Below are 20,748 nucleotides of genomic sequence, written 5' to 3'. Positions count from 1 at the left end.
CTGGAGGGGAGTGCAGATCGGGGGACCCAGGCGAGGGAGGGGGGGTCTGACCCCCCTCCCCACCGCTAGGCCCAATACCCCCGTCCTGTCCGCTACCCCTCCAGCTTGGCGGCCGGCCCCCCTGCACCCACGGACAGGCGGATGCCGCCCCTAAAAGTTTGCCGCCTGAGGCAAAAGTTTCACCCTGCCTCATGAGCTTAAATGAGACAAAACACAGAACATTTATATTGCGCTTTTCTCCTGGTGAACTCAAAGCACCAGAGCTGCAGCCACTGGCTGATGGTGTAATGGTTAAGGGCTCTGCCTCTGACACAGGAGACCAGGGTTCGAATCTCGGCTCTGCCTGTTCAGTAAGCCAGCACTAATTCAGTAGGAGACCTTTCGCAAGTCTCCCTTACACTGCTACTGCCAATAGAGTGCGCCCTAGTGGCTGCTGCTCTGCTCTGGCGCTTTGAGTCCGCAAGGAGAAAAGCGCAATATAAATGTTATTTGTCTTGTCTATTTGTCTACTAGGTGGCACTCTATAAGCAGTAGCAGTGTTAGAAAGTCTTGTCCAAGGTCTCCAACTGAGTAAGTGCTGGCTTACTAAACAGGCAGAGCCAAGATTTGAACCCAGGTCTCCTGTATTAGTGGCAGAGTCCTTAACCAGTACAATATCCAGCCGAGGGAATGATACAGCGCACACTCTATGCATTCAAATGTGCACATTCTTTCACAGCATAGATTTACACATGCCTGAATTTAAAGAGAAGAGTCTGTCTAATTCTCACTTATCTGGAAGTAATGAGTCACTGTAATTTGATCTGTCAACTTTGTTTGATTTCTTCCACGGCACACAGGCTATATGTAAACACGTGACAGAAGATTAGCTCTGTATGTGCTTCCATGAAACCTTTTATCCCTCTATACATTCCTAGTGGTTTGGGTCACCCTGAGCTGCTTGGGTATTCTGTTGTTCTGGTCCAAGCCCTATCCCATACAGCCATATCAATCCCTACCATGTACTGATGAGGGCCAAGAGTCTGAAACAGGCTGTCTACATGGGGGTTGATGTGGCTGTGTAATATTTAAAGCTATAGGTTTGCTATACACCAGCGGTTCTGAATGCTTGCCTGGCTTACAGGGGCGAAAAGAGATACTTTGCATATTCAGTAGTGGTGCATTGTGGGTAACCACAAATGTTCACTTATAGCTGAATTATTGCAAGTTTCCTACTGTTTTAAGAAGACAGATTTCGCAATGCATAGATATGCATAACACAGAGTGTGTGCCTTAAACAAAAGAAGCATGAAATGGTCCTAATGTGCATTATACATTTGAGTGCAGGATTGGTCCTTCTTTTTTATTGCTAGAGGCTACATTAGTGTTGTCATAAAAGAAAAAAAAATTGATGTTGGAAAATGAACCGGAAGGAAAAGCTGTGCTGGCCATGACAAACAAGACGATTTGAATCAGGATGATACCAATTTATTGGCTACCTTAGAGATAAATAGTAGAAGCAGTAAAGTGTTGTACCGTGTTAGCCATGAGTAAAAGCAAGAAGTTTTGAATCAGGAAGATACCATTTATTGGCTAACTTAGAGATGGATAAACAGTGAGCTTTCGACTTATAAAAAGCCTTCCGACGAAGGCTTTTTATAAGTCGAAAGCTCACTGTTTATCCATCTCTAAGTTAGCCAATAAATGGTATCTTCCTGATTCAAAACTTCTTGCTTTTAGAGATAAATAAAAAGTAAGCTTTCAGCTAATAAGCCTTCATCGGACTTGGTTCCTGTATATGCAAATGTAGAACACTCTACTCTTTCGGTCATGAAAAGGATAGAGGAACCTAGCAAGAATAAACCTTCGCACCTTTCAAAAATCCAGCCATTTCTGTAATTTTAAAGAGTGTATTCACAGTGAATCAGTTGCAATTCAGAATAATTCTGCTGCCCTTGCAATTTGACAGGTCTGTTCACATTTCTGCACTGGAATGGATAGCATCTTTCTAACTCACTGCACACAGGCTTTGAATTAACGTATGGAATGTCCATTGCAGTTCACAAATAAAATGCCTTCATTATACAATGTGCACAGTGTGAATCCAGCCGAATGTTCACCATGCCTTACAATCTGAAAGCCACCATGCTGCCAAGGTAGTTTCTTATATGACCCAGTAAGGGTCAGTTGAAACACTTGGACTTCTACCCAGACACACAGCAGCCACGTAGCCAGAAACAGGCACATTGTACTTCCAACACTGAAAAATCCCCCAGATACACTGAAGAAGCCGACAAACTGAGCATCTCTTTCAGCAGAGCATGTTTGGTCAGTTTAGGAAGAAATCCAAACAGCTAGAAGAAGAACACCAAAATACCATGTACCATGCACTGATGCCTATCGCAATTTCTTCACAGAAGTACGAAAACTATATAGGCTTTCTGTGTGCTGTTATTCCCACACAGGCCATTTCTGAGGAGAGAGTTTACAAGCAGGCTGAAATAAAGTGCTCACCTCTTGGTGTTTACTGTAAGGTTCAAGCTGGTCAGGACTGGAGGGATAGGTAGATGAAAAGCTGTCTGTCGCTTCTATGGATGGCCAGAAAATTTCTGCAGAATTCAGATTTCCTAATTGTTGCCCAATCACGGAACTCGGAAGCATTGGTCCAGTCAGAGAATGCAGAATTTTTCAGTGGAAATCACATTACCACAGACATTTTAGACATATCAGAGAACGCAGAATTTTTCCATGGAAATCACATTACCATGGTAATTTTAGGCCACTCAGAAGACTTCAGAAGTATTAGGCTAATCAGAGAATGCAGAAGTTTACCGTGATTGCTCATCAGAAATGCGGTTTCTGCATAATAGCGTGCACCCGCAAAAAATAGTGGATTCTGCAATGTACTTGTTTACAATTAACTAACTTTATTAACAAAACATTTACATTCTTCGGGAATTTGCAGAAAAAGAGGGATTGCTCCACAAGTGGGATATAGGTAGCATGAGGAAATAATGAGCTGCTTTTGCAAATCATGGGGATGAACTCCTCTACATAAAAGAGGAAATTCTGCGCACTGAAGAATAGTGATGAGAGCAAATTTCACATAGACATAATCTCACATAGAAAGTCGCAATTATAATGTGAAGTCCTAATGCAAAATTTCTGAAAAATCGTAATTTTGTCAGTAATTGTAATCATTCATAATTTTGCATAATATGCATGTAATTTTTGTGTAACTTCATGCCGACTTTAGTAGTGAATAGCAAAGCCCCCAAAGATGTTATTGTTACCAAATTGCTACATATGTTAAGAAGTATAGTGGATACAAGTAAAAAAAATAGACCTTGCAGTTTTTGAGAAAATCAATTTTAAAAGTGCAAAGGAAAAATGTTTTTTTAAACAAAATTTAAAACAATTTTTCCTTTACATTTTTCAAATCGATTTTCCCAAAAACTACAAGGTCTTTTTGAAAAAATGTTTTTGTCTTGTACCCACTATTGTCCATAACCTATGTAGCAATTTTGAAGACAATAGCATGTATGGGGGCTTTGGGTTTTACTGTTAAAGTTGGCACAAAATGACTCAAAAATTATGCAAAATTGCAAATGATTACACAAAATCAACTGAATTTACAAATCATAATTACTTATGGGTGTAATTGTGAAAATTTACATAATCATAATTAGCTGATTACAATTATCACTGCTGAAGAGGGTTCTTACATGGAACGTATAAGAAGCAACCTGCTGAAGACAAAAGAAAGAGTCCTGCACATAGAATAATGACTGCTGAGCATGGATAGGATTAACTGCTGTGTGTCCCCTAGTACATGCACAGTAAATTGCATTCAAAGGATAGCTATACTATTAAATACTGTATATTAAATATTTCTCCAATCTAATTGCTCAATGATCAGTAATGCAGTTCTAACACATTACAGGTTTTGCTCCCCTAAAGAGATTTGAAGACCATAGAGTTTCCCATTTTTTACAAATAATTCTCTAAAGCAGCCTGTATGCTGTGCACACTGTACACCAGCAGAAAAGACCCTGCACTCTCATTGGAAATTCCAATTACTGCCCATTTCTGTGTACTCAACAGTTGAACTTAACAGCCACAACATTAAAAAACACTGTCAGGTGAAGGTGATAATATTAATTCTTGCATTACAATGGCACTAGTTAAGAGGTGAAATATGTTAGGCAACAAGTATACAGTTATCTGTTGATGGCATTAAATCAAAAGCATTACAATTATCAAATGTAATTGTTAAATTACAAGGTCAAAGCATTACCAAAAAGCAGGTCTTGTGGGGTGTTCCCTATTGGTGTAGCAATGGATGATGTGACCACACCAAGCCTCCTGAATCAGAAGAACTCACCAGGAGTCTTCCTTCAACTACTGTATTAGCTTTTCATTGGTGCTATGCTGGGAATGATTACCTCTGTGTTTGATTTAAATATAAGTAATCATAAAGTAGTGGCTGGATAGTGTACTGGTTATGGGCACTCCTTTTGACACGGGCAACCAGGGTTTGAATCCTGGCTAGTCTCAGTACCTATTCAGTAAGGAGTTAAAGGCAAGACTCCCTAACACTGCAGGGTGGCCTCTTGAGCATGTCTTAGGGGTTGCAGCTCTTGAGCACTTTGAGTCTGACAGGAGAAAAGCGCTACACAAATGTTTGTATTATTATTATTATTATTATTATTAATAACCTTCTTGCACTTGCACTGGTGCCCATACTTGCACTGGTGCCCATAGCTCCCTGTCTGTGCTACTAGTGTAAACAGCATACAGTAATTTCTGTCTACCAAAAGTGGTCCAGTGAAAGACTAATACTGAACCAGCAACAGCGTTGTGGTAGCCCAGGACTCTCTGATGTTCATGAATAACAGCGGATAGCTTGCATAGATAGCAAAAAAAAATGTTTATTAGTAGAGATGGCCCGAACCTCCGATTTTAGGTTTGCGAACCTCCCGCGAAAGTTCGGTTCACGCAAACTTTCGCGAACCGCAATAGACTTCAATGGGGAGGCGAACTTGGAAAACTAGAAAAATTTATGCTGGCCACAACAGTAATGGAAACGATGTTTCAAGGGGTCTAACACCTGGAGGGGGGCATGGATAAGTGGGATAGATGCCAGAAGTCCCAGGGAAAAATCTGGATTTGACGCAAAGCAGCATTTTAAGGGCCAAAATCACATTGAATGCTTAATTGCAGGCCTAAAGTGCTTTAAAACATCTTGCATGTGTACTGCTTCACACTGACACACCAAACTCACTGTGTAGCGCACCGCAAACAGCTGTTTGTGTAGTGATGGCCGTGCTGGACTGGTGCGCACCATGGCCAGAGTGCAGGCAGTGTCGGTTTTCAAGCCCATATGGTCGCTGGGCTGAGGTAGCTGAATGACAGAACAGTGACTGTCCAGCTGATCAAATTTGGTCTGTCCACAATGAAGCAATGACCTTATTATCTTGGGTGTGCCCCCCCCCGAGACACTCATATAGCCTGCGGTCATTCCTTCATTGTGATACACAAGCCCCTTCTCCATGGCAAGGTAATGATCACGAAGGGGAATTGTCCTTAAAAATTCAGGTATCCTCCTGGAGTCCTGGACCCTGTTGGTGGTGGCGGAGAAGGCAGTCAAGCAGCCTGCAGGCAGAGATGCTGTGTGGGGAGCGACTTAGTCTTAGGGCAGGCAGTCACACGGCGTGCAGGCAGAGATGCTGTGTGTGGGGACTGACTTAGTCTTCGGGCAGACCTGACCGTGCTTTGCAAACCACGTGGTCAGATGGTCCCTTGACCCAACAATGTGTGCCGGAGATGACACCACTTGCCTTTCAACATCACGGTACAGTTTTGGTATCGCCTTTTTTGAGAAATAATTGCATATCTTCCAATGCAGCATGTGAATTTGCTTTTGTGTGCTGCTTTCCCTCAGGTGGTCATCCCATTGCAGTTTGTGCTTTGTAATCATGTGCCTTTGTAAGGTAGCTGTCCCTACGCGGGTCTTGGTCTTTCCACGGCTCAATTTTCGGTGGCAGAGAGTACAGATGGCATTGCTTTCATCTGAGGCAGACACACACAAAAAAATTCCACACCGCTGAGCCCTGGGGTAATGGCACTTTGGTGGTGGCCGACTGAGTGTTACATGGGGTGCCAAAATCAGAGCAGGAGGAGGAAGATATGTCACGCTTCCATGCGGAAGCTGAGAAAGATGAGGTGTTCTGTGTTAAATAGTCAACTACATCCTGACAATATTGGGGGTTGATGGCACGTGCCTTCTTCTGAACACTGTACTTTGGTCGCGGGCCGCACAAAATCACAACAGCGTGACCTCGAACAGACCTGCCAGGTGGCCTGCCTCTGCCTGTTGTTTTGTCAATATTTGGGGGGATGAAGTGAAAGGTATGCACTGACTTGACTAATACAATGTGCAGTCAGTCACACAGGTGCAGTTAACAGGTATACACGGAGTGGTATATCACACTGCGTGCGCTCATGTAGGTGGGTGGGTGCACTGAAGTAAACAACAGGTATAGGTATATGCAGGGATGGGTATTACATGTGCACCTGTCACACACAGACAGGTACTGGATAGGCACACTGACACTGCGTGCGCTCACGTAGGTAGGTGGGTGCACTGAAGTGAACAACAGGTAGTAGGTATATGCAGTGATGGGTATTACATGTGCACCTGTAACACACAGACAGGTACCAGATAGGCACAGTGACACTGCACGCGCTCACGTAGGTAGGTGGGTGCACTGAAGTAAACAACAGGTAGTAGGTATATGCAGTGATGGGTATTACATGTGCACCTGTCACACACAGACAGGCACAGTGACACAGACTGACAGGGCTGTATATAATGCAAGTGGGCCACACACACACACAAAAATTGATCACAAGAACAAGATTCGCTCTCAGAAGTGCTGTTGAGGGGTTCTTGTTTAGCAATAACAATCAGCCAGGAGCAAGCTAACAAGCCTACAAGAGCCTAACTAAGTTTTCCCTATGAGAGTCTGCAGCTGCTATCCCTTCACCAATTACTGCAGGCACACGAGTGAGTCCACTGCCTGATGCTGCCTGCCTTTTATAGGGGGGGTGGGGCTCCAGGAGGGAGTGTAGCCTAATTGGCTACAATGTGCCTGCTGACTGTGATGTAGAGGGTCAAAGTTGACCCTCATGATGCACTATGGGGGCGAACCGAACTTCCGGAAAAGTTCCCGGTTTGTCATAGTCGCGAACCACGGAAGTTCGCCGGGAACCGTTTGCCGGCGAACCATTCGGGCCATCTCTATTTATTAGATCAAATCCCATATTAGAGCTACTGGAACACAAATTGCTAAACAAATGTAATGCTGGCCATGAATGAAAATCAGTAAGAAAGACACAATAAATTACAGCTTGCTGCATTAACTATTGTGTAACCATAGATTCAGCTGAGTGCCCATGCTAACCCCTTCAACCCAAACATTTCTACAATGGGCACATGGACACCATAAGTGGATCATGGAGCAACAGCAAAAGGTGGCCTGGTTGAATAACTTTTTCTCTTATCTCCAGATTTAACATTTTTATTCTCATCACGAATCGGTGATGTGGTACAAAAACAATTCTTGGAGGCCCAGCCTAGCAGCGTACTGTGTGAGACATCATGTGTTGGCAAAAGGGGTTCAGCATACCTTTTACTTTTGATCTGTAGTCAGCTCTGATAATTGTTCATGGCAGATTATTTCATGTTCTCACTTGTGCCTATGAAGCAAGAGGGGCAGTCATAGGACACTCCTCAGACATGGTGTACGAGTAATGTTCATCAGGTTTGCAAAAAAAGAAGCCAGAGAAATGTTTATGAAAAAAGGGCAAATAAACATTTCTCAAATCTCTCATAGGGACAAAACAGGTAATGCATTGTGATGGAATTATAGATCAAGGGCATATGCATGCAATTGGTACACAAAGCTAATAATCATTGTTTATGTAGTGCATTCCTTTAATAAATATTTTTGTATGTGGACCTTCTTCAGGGCTTGGCTATAACTAATACAGGGGGACTCTTTGGGATAAATAATTTCTGGCTTCTATTAACTAGGATTACTCTGCAAAACCACACTATTATTTTTCCAGTTTAAGCAGCACCTCTGCAAAAGACATTTGTCATTTTAATAATGTGATTTATGAAAATGAAAGTGCATCATTCCAAAGCATAGAAAAAAAAACTTCTATTAAGTGCTGCAGTTATGTAGCAAATTCAATTCCAATGGTTCAGTAGATTTTAAAAGTGTAGAGGAAATTCTGCTGACAGGTGAATCACCCTGATCCACTTTTCTGCTTCAGAAATGTATTTCCCACTATTAAGACTACTTATTTCAAATATGACATCAAAAACTGAAATAGGCATAGAACCACATCTCCTATTTCACACTCACAAAAAGTCCATCAGTGATTATATGGCAAGTTGAGTTCCTTTGTCTCTCCCCTGTGTTTCGAGCATAGGCATTGTAGCCAACTTTGAGTTTTTCATTTTCACTCTTTAGTTGCTGTGGGACAGTCAGATAAATTATATAAAATAAAGAACCTGTAATACTGTCTCTTCCTTACTGCCCACACTTGGGAATCAATCTTTTCCCTTGGGTTTGTTCTCCCCATATCATAGCTTTTCACGTTTGTTTGTCAGAATAGCTTGTTAGTTTAAGGTGATTTTGGATGAGGGGATCTCTATGCTAAAGTTTTGATGTGGTACTATTTCATTGATACATATATTTAGTTAAAGGGAACCCACGCCAAAGCTATTGAGGCTTCCCTCGGTGTTTTCTACTCCCCCACTGCCAAACACTGACCCCCCTACACATTGGGGCTGCGCTCCTCTTCTGTGATGAGTACAAGCATGCATGCGCAGTAGTACAGAGCTGCTCATGAACGAGCAGCTCTGGCTTACTGCGCTTGAACGGCCATGCTCGTGTGGCTACTGTGTGACAGCACTGATGCCAGAAGAGGTGTGCATCTGAGCCAAAGCTTGGGTTTAGAAATATATACTTATATAAAGACAGGAAGCCTCAGATTCCTATTGAGGCTTACCTCTGTGTCTTCTATTCTACCACTGTTAAGCACGGACCCCATACACATCGGAAGTGGGCACCTCTTCTGTGATGAGTGCGGCCTTGCATGTGCAATAAAACATAGCTGCTCATGAACTACCCAGCTCCGGCTTACTGCGCCTGCATGGTCATGCTAGCGTGGCTACTGTGCAGCAGTGCTGATGCTATTTATTTATTTTAAGTATTTATATAGCGCCAACATATTACGCAGTGCTGTACAGAGTATATTGTATTGCCACTAATTGTCCCTCAGAGAAGCTCACAATCTAGTCCCTACCATAGTCATATGTCTATGTATGTATCATGTAGTGCATGCATCATAGTCTAGGGCCAATTTAGGGGGAAGCCAATTAACTTATCTGTATGTTTTTGGAATGTGGGAGTAAACCGGAGTGCCCGGAGGAAACCCACACAGGCATGGGGAGAACAAACAAACTCCTTGCAGATGTTTACCTGGCTGGGATTCGAACCGGGGACCCAGCGTTGCAAGGCAAGAGCGCTAACCACTACGCCACCGTGCTGCCCACTTGCTAGAGGAGGTGTGCATCCCTAATAAGATTGGCAATTATTTATGGTCGCCAGTCTTCTGGGGATCCATGCTAGGAGAAAAGCCACCACAGAATGCAGAGCAAAGCTAGTACCCTAGGTTTGGCTCGGGTACCCTTTAATGGATACCTGAAGTGAGAGGGATATGAAAGCTACCATATTTATTTATTTTTAAACAATAGAAGTTGCCTGGTGTCTTGCTGATCTTTCATGCATCAGTAGTGCCTTAACCACACACCTGGCACAAGCATGCAGCAAATCCAATCAACATTTCTTGTTAATTGGCTTAAAGTTTTAGAAGAAGAGGTGAAGTAAAAGAGACAGGCAATTATCATTGTTTAAAGGAGATTAATGTTGTAGTCTCTGCATCCCTCTTACTTCAGGGTCACTTGAATGTCTTTTTAATAAGTACTATTATCAATAGTTGAAATTGCTTTAGAGAATTCCTTTATATAGAGTGACCAGATTTTTGTGGGTCCAACCTGGGATGGGAAGGGGGGGGCGCGCGCTGCCGCGAAAAGTGGGGAGGACTGAGGAGCGCGCAGCGGCGAAGACTGGGGGGGGGCTGCGCTACGACGAAAAGTGGGCGTGGCCACAACATTGTATGGGCGGAGCTAACGTAATGATGTAACAGCGAGGCATAAGAAAGCAGTGTTTACGCCATGATGTGGACAAACGAGACTTTGCATCATGGGTGTGCAGAAACTGTGTGAGGCTAATAGTATACCGTAACCACAAAGTGTAATTAACTGGATTTTCTCAGCAGCAACAAAAGCTGCAACATTGTGGCCTGATAGTGTAATGGTTAAGGGCTCTGCCTCTGACACAGGCGACTAGGGTTTGAATGTTGTCTCTTCCTGTTCAGTAAGCCAGCACCTATTGCCTACTGAGCGTGCCCTAGTGGCTGCAGCTCAAGCACTTTGAGTACGCCTGGAGAAATGTAAAAGTTCTTTGTCTTGTCTTGTGTCTGTGATGTTAGTCAGAAGTATTACAGTATTTCCATTCATCCAGAACTTAAAACCACAACTATGGGACCAGAACAAGGTAGAGTTCATCTGTGCCTGTTAGATCTGCTAGTATCACCAGCACCACTTTAGCCCAAGGGAAATGTACATGCAAGAAAGGGTCTGCTGTACAGAGATGTCAGCTTCCAGCTAGTTTTGTCTTCACTGACAGGGAGTAGGCGGGCTTTCTGTGCCTGCGCAGGCCTGGCCATATGTATCCTTCTTCATGTTCCCGTCCTCAATAGGATCCTGCACAGTCGCAGGATGCTATTGCAGACGGGAACGCAAAGAAAAATATGCGTGGTCAGGCCTGTTGGGCCTGTCAGCGAAAACAAAACTAGCTGGAAGCGGGGGACCGGAGGCTCTGCGAGTGACTGCGAGGGCACGGGACGGCTGCAGGGAGCTGATAAAAGCCCCAGGAAAGTAAAACTGATTTTTTTTTATTGCTGGCTTAAGTGTCCCTTTAATGAAAAACAAACTGCTCATCTCTATAAGTATCATTTCACTGGCTCTTACTGTTCAATAAGTAAGAATGTTTTATATATTACAGACACTTCCTTGCTTTGGTGAAATAAGTGGCAGGTCTGTGTTACCAATTCTGGAAAACTGTAACATCAGAAACAAAACCCTGCAATGATAATGTATATACAGAAACCTGATTATTGTTATTATTATTATTTCCAAGGAAAAAACTTGCATAACACAACTCTGGCTAGCAAACTTAAAATATACTTATAGAAAAAAACTTCCTTGGATTAAAAAAGACAGAAATACTTAGAAAATGCCTTATTCAATGCACTTTTTATTAAGAAGAACACATATTCTACATAGCTTGTGTTAGATTTTGATTTGATAACAGCGATCAATGGTTTTGTTCCCTGGATGGTACCATGCCTTTGCAGTTCTGAAACCTTGATACACAATTTAAAAATAATTTACTTTTCATTTCTTCAGTGCTTCATTATAGCATTCTCTTCAGCATTGTTATTGACTGCCTTTTGACAGACTTTTCTAAGCCTCGTCCCTGAGTATATTGCACATGCTGTAGTTATCATTTTAAACAAATTCATTTAGCTGCCTTGTACAAAAACAAGTAGATCGATGGAAATATGAATTTTGTTTTTTAGATAAAGTGGAAGCCGCTGCTTTGAAACCAGAGAAAAGTAAGTTATTTTCTTCAGCTTACTCCATTTGGTTAAAGGGCCACTATCCCAGAAAAAAAATGAAATTTGAAATACATAAATAAAAAGTACATCTCTCCCAGAGTAAAATGTGCTATAAATTACTTTTCTCCTATGTTTCTGTCGCTTACAGTAGGTAGTTGAATTCTAACAGAACTGATAGGTTTTGGACTATTCCATCTTCTCATGAGGGATTCTCGGGGTTTTCTTCATTTTCAAAAGAATTTTGTGAACAGCAGTTGCTCAGTCCAACTGCCAGAGTAGTGTGAAAATAGGTGGTGGGGCCTGAATCTTTGTATAGATTATTTCCAGGGAGTATTTAATTTGTAAAGAATAAATTAAATACTGAGAATCCCCCAAGAAGAGATGGACTAGTCAAAAACCTGTCAGTTCCATCAGCTTTTTACTGCCTATTTTAAGTAACAGCAACACAGGAGAAAAGTATTATGTGGTATAACAACAGAGGCGCCAAGTAGAGTAAAATTAGTTAAAATTGTTAAAAAGGGGGAAGTGGGTGGACTCACCTCCCTTCTGAAAAAATGGCCAGACAACGGGCAGGTTACTTCAAGTTTAAAGTAACATTTATTATGAGCTTCAAAAGTGCAACGTGTTTCACGGGTAACAGTCCCGCTTCTTCAGGCAAGCAATTTTTGGAGGGAGCAAAGTCGGGTCAAGAGCCAGAAGAAGTGGGACTGTTACCCGTGAAACGCGTTGCACTTTTGGAGCTCATAATAAATGTTACTTTAAACTTGAAGTAACCTGCCCGTTGTCTGGCCACTTTTTCAGAAGGGAGGTGAGTCCACCCACTTCCCCCTTTTTAACAATTTTAACTAATTTTACTCTACCTGGGTGGAGGGGTGTATCCCCATTTCCTTCTATCTATAGAGAACGACTTCTTATCCCTGAGCTGGGTCAGGTTACAATTCTCCCGGCCTGCTTATCCAGTGGTTGCCTTGGAGGTGACCCGTCCTTGTGAGTATAATCATTGTGTGTGTTTGCATCAGACATCACCTTATTAACATACTACACCATATCGGGCTCTCGGTTCTCCCCCTTTCTTTCAAACAGGAGAAAAGTAATGTATAGCTCATTTTACTCTGGAAGAAACATTTGTCTTATTTGTATGTGTTTACATGTATTTTAAATTTTAGAATATTTCACGATAGTGATCCTTTAAGAGGTTGATGAATAAATGCTCATTTGTTCAGTTGTTGTTGGTGGAATTTTTTTTAATCTTGTAAACCATGAGATGAGTCAATTGCCGAGTAGAATATTGAAGAAAATCTATACTTTACATTGGGCAGCTTTTTACTTCAGGAATGTCCAGTTTTCTATATGTATTCCTTGATAGGTTTTTTACTTGCATCACTACACTCATTGTGATCAAATCTACCTGAAATGCATTGTGTTTCTCAAGACAGATCAAACACTAAGTTTACATGTTTTTCATTACCTAAAAATGGCTCAGTACAAAATGCCATCATATTAAGGGTAGGTGTACCTAGACCTTGGGGTTTAGTCTGATGTTATTTTGGTATCAATTTAATGTGAGTTTGACAGCAGGTCAGTTATATTTCAGGTGCAGATCATTTGCATTTACTAGTGTACATAAATCTTACGCTTTTGTTCATATTAAATTCAAACCCAGTTTCAAGTTCACTAGTAGAGTTGGGACATGAAGTGAGTGAACTCACTTGGCCATTCTGTCTGTTACCTTGACAAAGGGCACCCCTCGGGGGCCCCAAAACGGCCGTTGGTCTTTAAATGGACTATTGTCATGATTGATAATAAAAGGAGAATTTGTTCTCACATTGAGTGTGCGGACCCCTTTGGATCTTGTAGAAAGGATGCTCTAGTAATTTGAAAATTGGTAGATAGATGGAAAGTAAAAATGATCCAAGGATTCAGAATAGGAAGTATAACCATATCTGAAAAGGAAGAGACCATTAGAGAGGGAGACACTAAATAGACCAGGCAGCACAGGTGCTAGAGTGGAATAGTGGCCATTAAGCAGGGAAGATGGAATTGAGTTATGTAGATAGGTTGTAAGAAGAGATGACAGAGACTTTCTGTACAGCAACAGGGCTGAATGTGCTGAGAACAGAGCTGTGGATTGGTGGGGCAGGTTGTGGAATTGCAGACTAATGGGGCCCATTAACTCACTGGGGTTATGATTATATCCAGATTTTAGGATTTGCAGTGCAATTTGACAGCATCAATCTTTTCTTTGAAGTAGATGGCTAAATTTACAAATCTCTCTTTGCAGTATGTTCAGATGAGTTAATTGTATACAATGTTCTTTATTTTATATCCTACCCTATAATTACTCAGTCACTTTAAATAAAAATAGACTCACAGAGAAAAAATAATCTTTGTGCAGCATGTAGTTAGCAGATCTTTATTTCTGTCAGCTTGCTTGTAATGTAATACTAAACATGCCAAGATAGAATTATACTTTCTAAATTATATTAGAAATATGCCTTTCATGACATTTGAAAGACATCTTTAAGAGTTTCAACCTATGTGCTTGACTTTGGGCAGTGTCAGTGACTCATTGACTGGTAAAGTCACAGGATAACTATGACAACCAGATCGGGATCCACATTTCTATAATAGTGTCTGCCATTCAATTTAAAGTTAAAGGAATACTATCGATGTATGCATTTATTTTTAAATGCTGTATGTTGTAGGACACATTAGGACAAGTACTAGGAGCAATTTGATTCCTCACACAGCTGTTGCTCTCAGCTGTAAAATCCTCCCTCAGTTTTGGATACAAAATGTATCTAAATACTGACGGCTCCCAGAGGGCTAGACCATGTCTCTGCACAGGGGAGTTGCTATCAATGCCTCAGTTTATAGTTTAATTATCACCTTGCTGAAAGAATCTTGTTGATATGGTGGTAAGGGGTTAAAGATTCTAGCAATGTGTGTTTATTATCTTTGCTTCTCTTGACTGATAACGATACTAATAATGCTAATTGTAAACAGTGGTCTGCCCCTCTCAGCAGCTTGAAAAGTGGATGCAGCCTGGAGTGAATCATCATCACAAGCAGGCAGCCAGGCAACCAGTCTGAGTGTAAACACAGACTAGTGTTATAGCTAGTTATATTCCAGCAATATTACAGCTCAGTTACCTGTTACCACCTCAGATCAGCCTGTTTCTCCTCATGTCTCCTGCATGCTGTGAGTGACACAGTGAAATATATTTGTGAGCTGTGTGAGAAATGAATTTTTAAGCCAAAACAGAGGGAGAGAGACCTGGGTGAATAAATAAAGTGCCCCTAGCACTAATGGTAATGTGTACACTAATATAGAGTATTAAAAAAAAGTTGTTTCAATCGATAGTATTCCTTTAACTTATAAATTAAGGAAATAGGTCATTGTTGGCATGTACTAAAAGTACTAGTTCCCTAGTTTTAATGCTTTTCATTTTTTATAATACCCTTTGAGTCATTTACGCAGAAGTATACAAATGAGTAAATCCACAATATATGCTTTGTAGACGTTGGACGGCAGTTCCTTTGAATTGGTCCAAATGTTTGACTTCATTTAAAAGCCAGATTTAAACCCCAATGAAGTTAATGATGGTTTGTGTTCTGATCTCTGGAGAGCTGGTACAGCAGCCAAATGCAACAAAAAAGCATGGAAAGACCCTCACCTATGTGCAAATATCTGCAATAAAAAGTGGTGGGGAAAGCTTTATATCCATTGGGAGCGGCCTTTTTCTGTGGTTTTAAAGGATACCAGAGCCAAAAGGGGCAGGTAAAATGCAGTGCTTAGGGGGTTAAAAGTCGATACTGCGCCTCACGTTCCCTGCAGTCAGCAGCCGGTCTTCTCCAAAAGTCCCATTGTCCCAGTGACTTGGCTGACCTTTAACCCGGACAGTCTTCACTTCTGCCCGATGCATAATTACAGGCAGAAATATGCAGACTACCCCGCCTCCTCCGCCCTAGCATCTGCACTCCACTGAAAAGCAAGTATGAGATGCTAAGTGGAGTTGTGCTCACGTAGCATCTGACGCTTGCTTTTCAGTGGAGCGCAGACACTAGGATGGAGGAGGCGGGAGAATGTGTATACTTCTGCCTGTAATTATGCGTCGGGCAGAAACCAAAACTGTCCAAGTTAAAGGTCAGCCAAGTCGCCAGGACTCCGGGACGTATAGGAGAAGACCGGCGGCTGACTGCGTAGAACAAGAGGCACGGTAAGTATCGACTTTTAACCCCCTAAGCACTGCATCTTACATTTTTACCAGAGCCTTTCAGCTCTGGTATCCTTTAAGACCAACATGGTAAAGATGCCAATCATTCAATTGATGCTTTTGTTGGGGTACCAAAATCTTACTGTTAAGAAATCACTGGGGCTCATTCCTGTGACTGTCACCACAGTGCACACCTTTCCTCTTCAGAAGTGTCCTCTTAACCAGAAATCAAGAAAGTTACCAGGGGAGGGCTGGGACCATTTGGCTACACACCACCGTAGTTCTTGAATAAGTGATTACAAAGTGGGTGGTGCAATACATGCTAAATATAGTATGACAAAGTTCCTGTGCCCCTGCTTCCAGTGCTCCCCAATGTAGTATAGTACACAAACCAAAATTTAGGTACAAAGTATTGCACAATATCACAAGTTTATTTGCTTACATCAAGATGCAATATGTCAATTATAGAATACAAACCAAACTTTGCTAGTGTGTTTCCTGCTTTTAGCATTATGTCTGAACTTCCCTCAGAATGTGTTACAAGATTCTAATTTACCCTGCTTTGTAGTACTTACTAACCATTGATGTAGGCAGGGATCACCTCTTACAGAGGTTTTGGTCACCTATGACTGCCGACAGTTATTGGGAGCCATCTATGACTTCTACACACTTTTGGGGGACACCTATAATGCTGGCCAAGATTGTGGGCTAGCTATGCCAGCCAAACATGCCAGTTTCGCAAAACTGATTTTCAATGAAAATCTTGCAAAACTGCAAGTTGCAAATTTGTTCACCCCTAGTGACTACCCCCTTCCCCTAAAATAATGTGTTACCTTCTACTATATGTCATCATGGTGCCTCGTAAAGAGACTCTGTAACAAAAAATTCATCCTTTTTTCTACTATCCTACAAGTTCCTAAACCTATTGTAATGTGCTCTGGCACTTATCTATCTGGCACTTGCTCTGGCACTTATCTTTCCCCTGTCGGATTTGTCGCCCTATGTCTGGAAGGCTGCCAACTCTTTAGTGTTGTTGATCTCTAATGCATGCCCCCCTCCAGGCCCCCTCTATGCACACTCCCATGTGTGTTATTTAGATTAGGCAGCCTCTCTGCTCTCTTGTCAGTGAGAGAAGAGAGCTGCCTGGATAAATCGTCCTCTGCTAGGCTGTGAAAGGAATTGTGCTGACACATACTGAGGAATTACAGACACAGAGTCTTCAGTGGATGAGAGCTGCAGGGAGAAAAAGGTAAACACACAAATGATCTCTTGAGATTCAAAAGGAAGGCTGTATACAACCTGCTTGTGTATGGATGTATTTTCTATGTGTGGACATACTGTACATCAACCTACTTCCAGTTTTGGTGGCCATTTTGTTTGTTTAACCACTTCGTCCACAGGTCAGTAGATATACGTCCTCTGGGACTTCATCTAAGCCACAGGTCAGTAGATCTACTGACCTGTATTGAATCAGTGCTGTGCAGGATTGGGCTTGCTCCTGTGCACATTTCTGGCACTATCTGATGCAGGACTAATTGGCGAATGGGAATATAAGTTTCCTGAGCTAATGAGATTGATTTTAACTATTAAAAATACTAGTATTTTCTCATTTCATAGTGAAAAACACACTCTGTAGCATTATTTCAGAATCAAATATCTTCACCATGACGGGGCGTGGCCATGCGCGTGTGCTGAGCGGACGTGTTTTCCTGGAGCTCCGGGTGCGGCTCTAATTAACAGCTCTTATCCTCTATTTCATCGGGCTCAAATCGCCGCCAAGGCTGTGGCTGGACGACTCTCACTCCCCCTGTGCCCCCTGGATGTCGCTTAGCAAACGGGGCAAGCGCGGATCGGCTACTGCGAAAGGCTCCACTAACCTCACAGAAGTAGGCCCCGCCGCCATCTTACCTACTGCGCGGAGGAAGCCAAAGGCAACCCAGACTATGCCAGCGAAGGAAGATGCGGAACAGCCCGACATGGCCATGCTTCTTGCGGCCATCACCAGCTGTAAAGACCTCATAGCCTCCACCAGAGACTCTTTAGCCACCAAAATAGACCACGTGGAGTCACAGGTCAACATACTTAGACATGACCTCGTGAATATCCGAGATCGCACCGGAGAGGCGGAACGCCGATTGGGGGAGGCGGAAGATGCTATAACCACACTCCGCAAGTCCTCTGATGATTACCAATCTAGGATACAGCGCCTTGAAGAGAGAGCGGAGGATAGCGAAAACCGGAACCGTCGCAATAACCTCCGCCTGCTGGGACTACCTGAGGGTGTGGAGGGAGAAGACCCTGTGGCCTTTACAACAACGATGCTTCGCCGTCTGTTTCCTGACGCGAACTTCTCCACTTGCTTTGTGATAGAGAGAGCCCACCGCCTGCAAACACGTACCCAGCTGCCGGGCGGGGTCCCTAGGCCCTTCATCTTCAAGCTGATGAACTATCAGGACCGCGACGCCATTTTAAGAGAGGCCCGCAAGATGGAGGAAGTCCGCCATGAGAACGCTGTCTTGATGTTTTTCCCTGACTTGGCGACCGAAACACAACGCAAAAGGAAGCTTTTCGACAATGTCCGCTCTCGGCTTCGAAAAAAAGGGCTGAAGTACGCAATGCTATTCCCTGCTAGGTTGCGTGTGCAGCATCAAGACAAGGCCCACTTTTTTACTACAGCTCAGGAGGCCTCGGACTGGATAGACACGCTTAAGGACTGACGGGAGATGGTAAGACCATGCTGACTTAACTAACCTCTGTGTTAACGGGCTCTATTTTTGCTTTCTTATTTCCCTTCTTTGTTTTCTTTTTTCTTTCCAAGTATCACACTTCCGTACAGTCCTTTGCTAGCCCTTGGCGTGCTATCCTTCTGTCCTCCCTGCCTGGCTAGTATCACTGGAGGGGATCCTCTGGACTGCACTGCCTCTATTTGGAATAGACTCTGATTGTTCAAGATCTGACTTTAGAACCAACATCATCTGCTACTTCCCCTCTCTCGATCGAGGCTGTTTACTCCAAGGACAGTTATGTATACGGAACGTGTGCCCGTTAACACAGACTAAGCAGCAAGGCTCCACATTAGGAGAACGCTGCCCTCCTTTGCTACCATGTAGGCCCTAATCCTGTTATGGAGGACTCTCAATTTAGCCCAATAGACACTGGTCCTCTTATTTATCAAAATGTTTGATGGCTACACAAAACGTTTGCTTATCTATATTTTCATATCACAGGTTATAGGCGGGGTCATAACTACTCTCAAGTCGCATTCTGTGGGGGGGGAGGATGATCTATATTTGTTGCTTGCATAAGCCCTAATTGATGCGACTGAGAAGCGGGGGGGGAGGGGGGATCTGGGATTGTTGCATTTACATGTTATATTGCACCTGGGGCCCCTTGGCCAGCACTTGTGTATGGTTGCTCTCTACAGTTTCGCGGGTTGGGATCCATGCGTCTTCGAGATTGGGTTGAAGCTGCGGGGTGGGACTGTGAGTTTTAGGTTTGGGTGGGGGTGGGAAGGAAGGGGGGGGTAGGTTAGCACTTAAGGGGAAACTTAGAGTCTGGGTCTCTCACTCTGCTCCTATGTTTTATGTTCTAGCTATATATGTATGTCTCCCTTACTATGACTATGGCTAAGAGAACTGAACAACTTAAAATCACCTTATGGAACGTCAGGGGGTTAAATTCAGCAATTAAAAGATCTTTAGTCTTTAATTTCCTTAAGAAATTCTCCCCTCAGATTATTATATTAGTTGAGACCCACCTGATGGGCAGTAAGCTCTTGGCGCTCAAGAAACCATGGATAGGCAGTTCATATAACTCATCATACTCTTCCTACTCTAGGGGCGTCAGTATACTAGTAAAAAAAGGATTACCCTTCCAGCTGTTGCACCTGGATCTGGATGCTTCCGGCAGATATGTAATTATTCACGCAAAAATATATGAAGTGACTTTGGTCATCGCTGGGATTTATAACCCAACTCCAGGCACTCCCGACCTATTACATGAAATTGCTCAGAAAACACTAACCTTCCCCACCCCATATAAATTCTACATGGGTGATTTTAATATGGTCCCGTCTGCCCTTGATGACAGGCTGACACCCAGATCTTCCGAACCCCCACATCTACGAGACTGGTCCTCAGCTTTTTTATTATGCGATGTCTGGCGCTGGAAGCATCCAGATACCCCCGGGTATACGTGCCACTCCTCCTCATACCGGACCCTGTCCAGGATTGATTTAGCATTCACAACTTCGGCGGGACAGGCATTGGTCCACGGTATTGCTATGCTGCCCAGGGGGATTTCGGATCACTGCCCAATAGAACTCACGCTGGACTTGGGTCAGACATGCTCAGATTATGTTTGGAGGCTCGCTCCTCACTGGTTAGAGATCCCTAGGGTCCGCTATTCTGTAATGGATAAAATGAAGGAGTATTGGCAACTCTCTCACGAACCTGTACCTCCCCTGATTCAATGGGACGCTCATAAAGCTGTCACACGGGGGGTATATATGTCCAGTATAGCTGAGGAAAAGAGACAGTCACAGATCATCCTGACAAATCTAGAGCAGAGAGAAGCAGAGGCAGAACAGCAATATATAGCAGACAAATCCGACCCCTCCTATGACCTATGGCAGTCTACTCTCCTGGCTCTCTCTACTAAGCAACTAGACTACACTAAACAAGGCATCCAAGCCAAAGCTACTAAAATCTTTGAGCACGGAGATAAGACTGGCA

General features: G+C 43.0%; 1 protein-coding gene across 50 annotated transcripts in view; it reads left to right on the top strand.

The window, feature by feature from the left end:
- The window catches only part of LOC137503854 (titin homolog), a 1,065,379-nt gene that overhangs the window by 449,504 nt on the left and 595,127 nt on the right, over nt 1–20,748 (top strand). For 48 of the 50 annotated variants that reach the window (XM_068231415.1, XM_068231409.1, XM_068231432.1 and 45 more), the window contains one exon: nt 11,761–11,796. The exons of the other annotated variants lie outside the window; for them this stretch is intronic. In XM_068231415.1, coding sequence (XP_068087516.1) covers nt 11,761–11,796 — 36 coding nt within the window. The remainder of the gene's footprint in view (nt 1–11,760; nt 11,797–20,748) is intronic. 50 annotated transcript variants of the gene reach the window in all.

Source organism: Hyperolius riggenbachi, chromosome 4 (genome assembly GCF_040937935.1).
Source record: "Hyperolius riggenbachi isolate aHypRig1 chromosome 4, aHypRig1.pri, whole genome shotgun sequence".
In the NCBI taxonomy this organism is placed as follows: Eukaryota; Metazoa; Chordata; class Amphibia; order Anura; family Hyperoliidae; genus Hyperolius; species Hyperolius riggenbachi.
The sequence above is the reverse complement of the archived record's forward strand: the minus strand, read 5'-3'. Positions and strand labels throughout refer to the sequence as shown.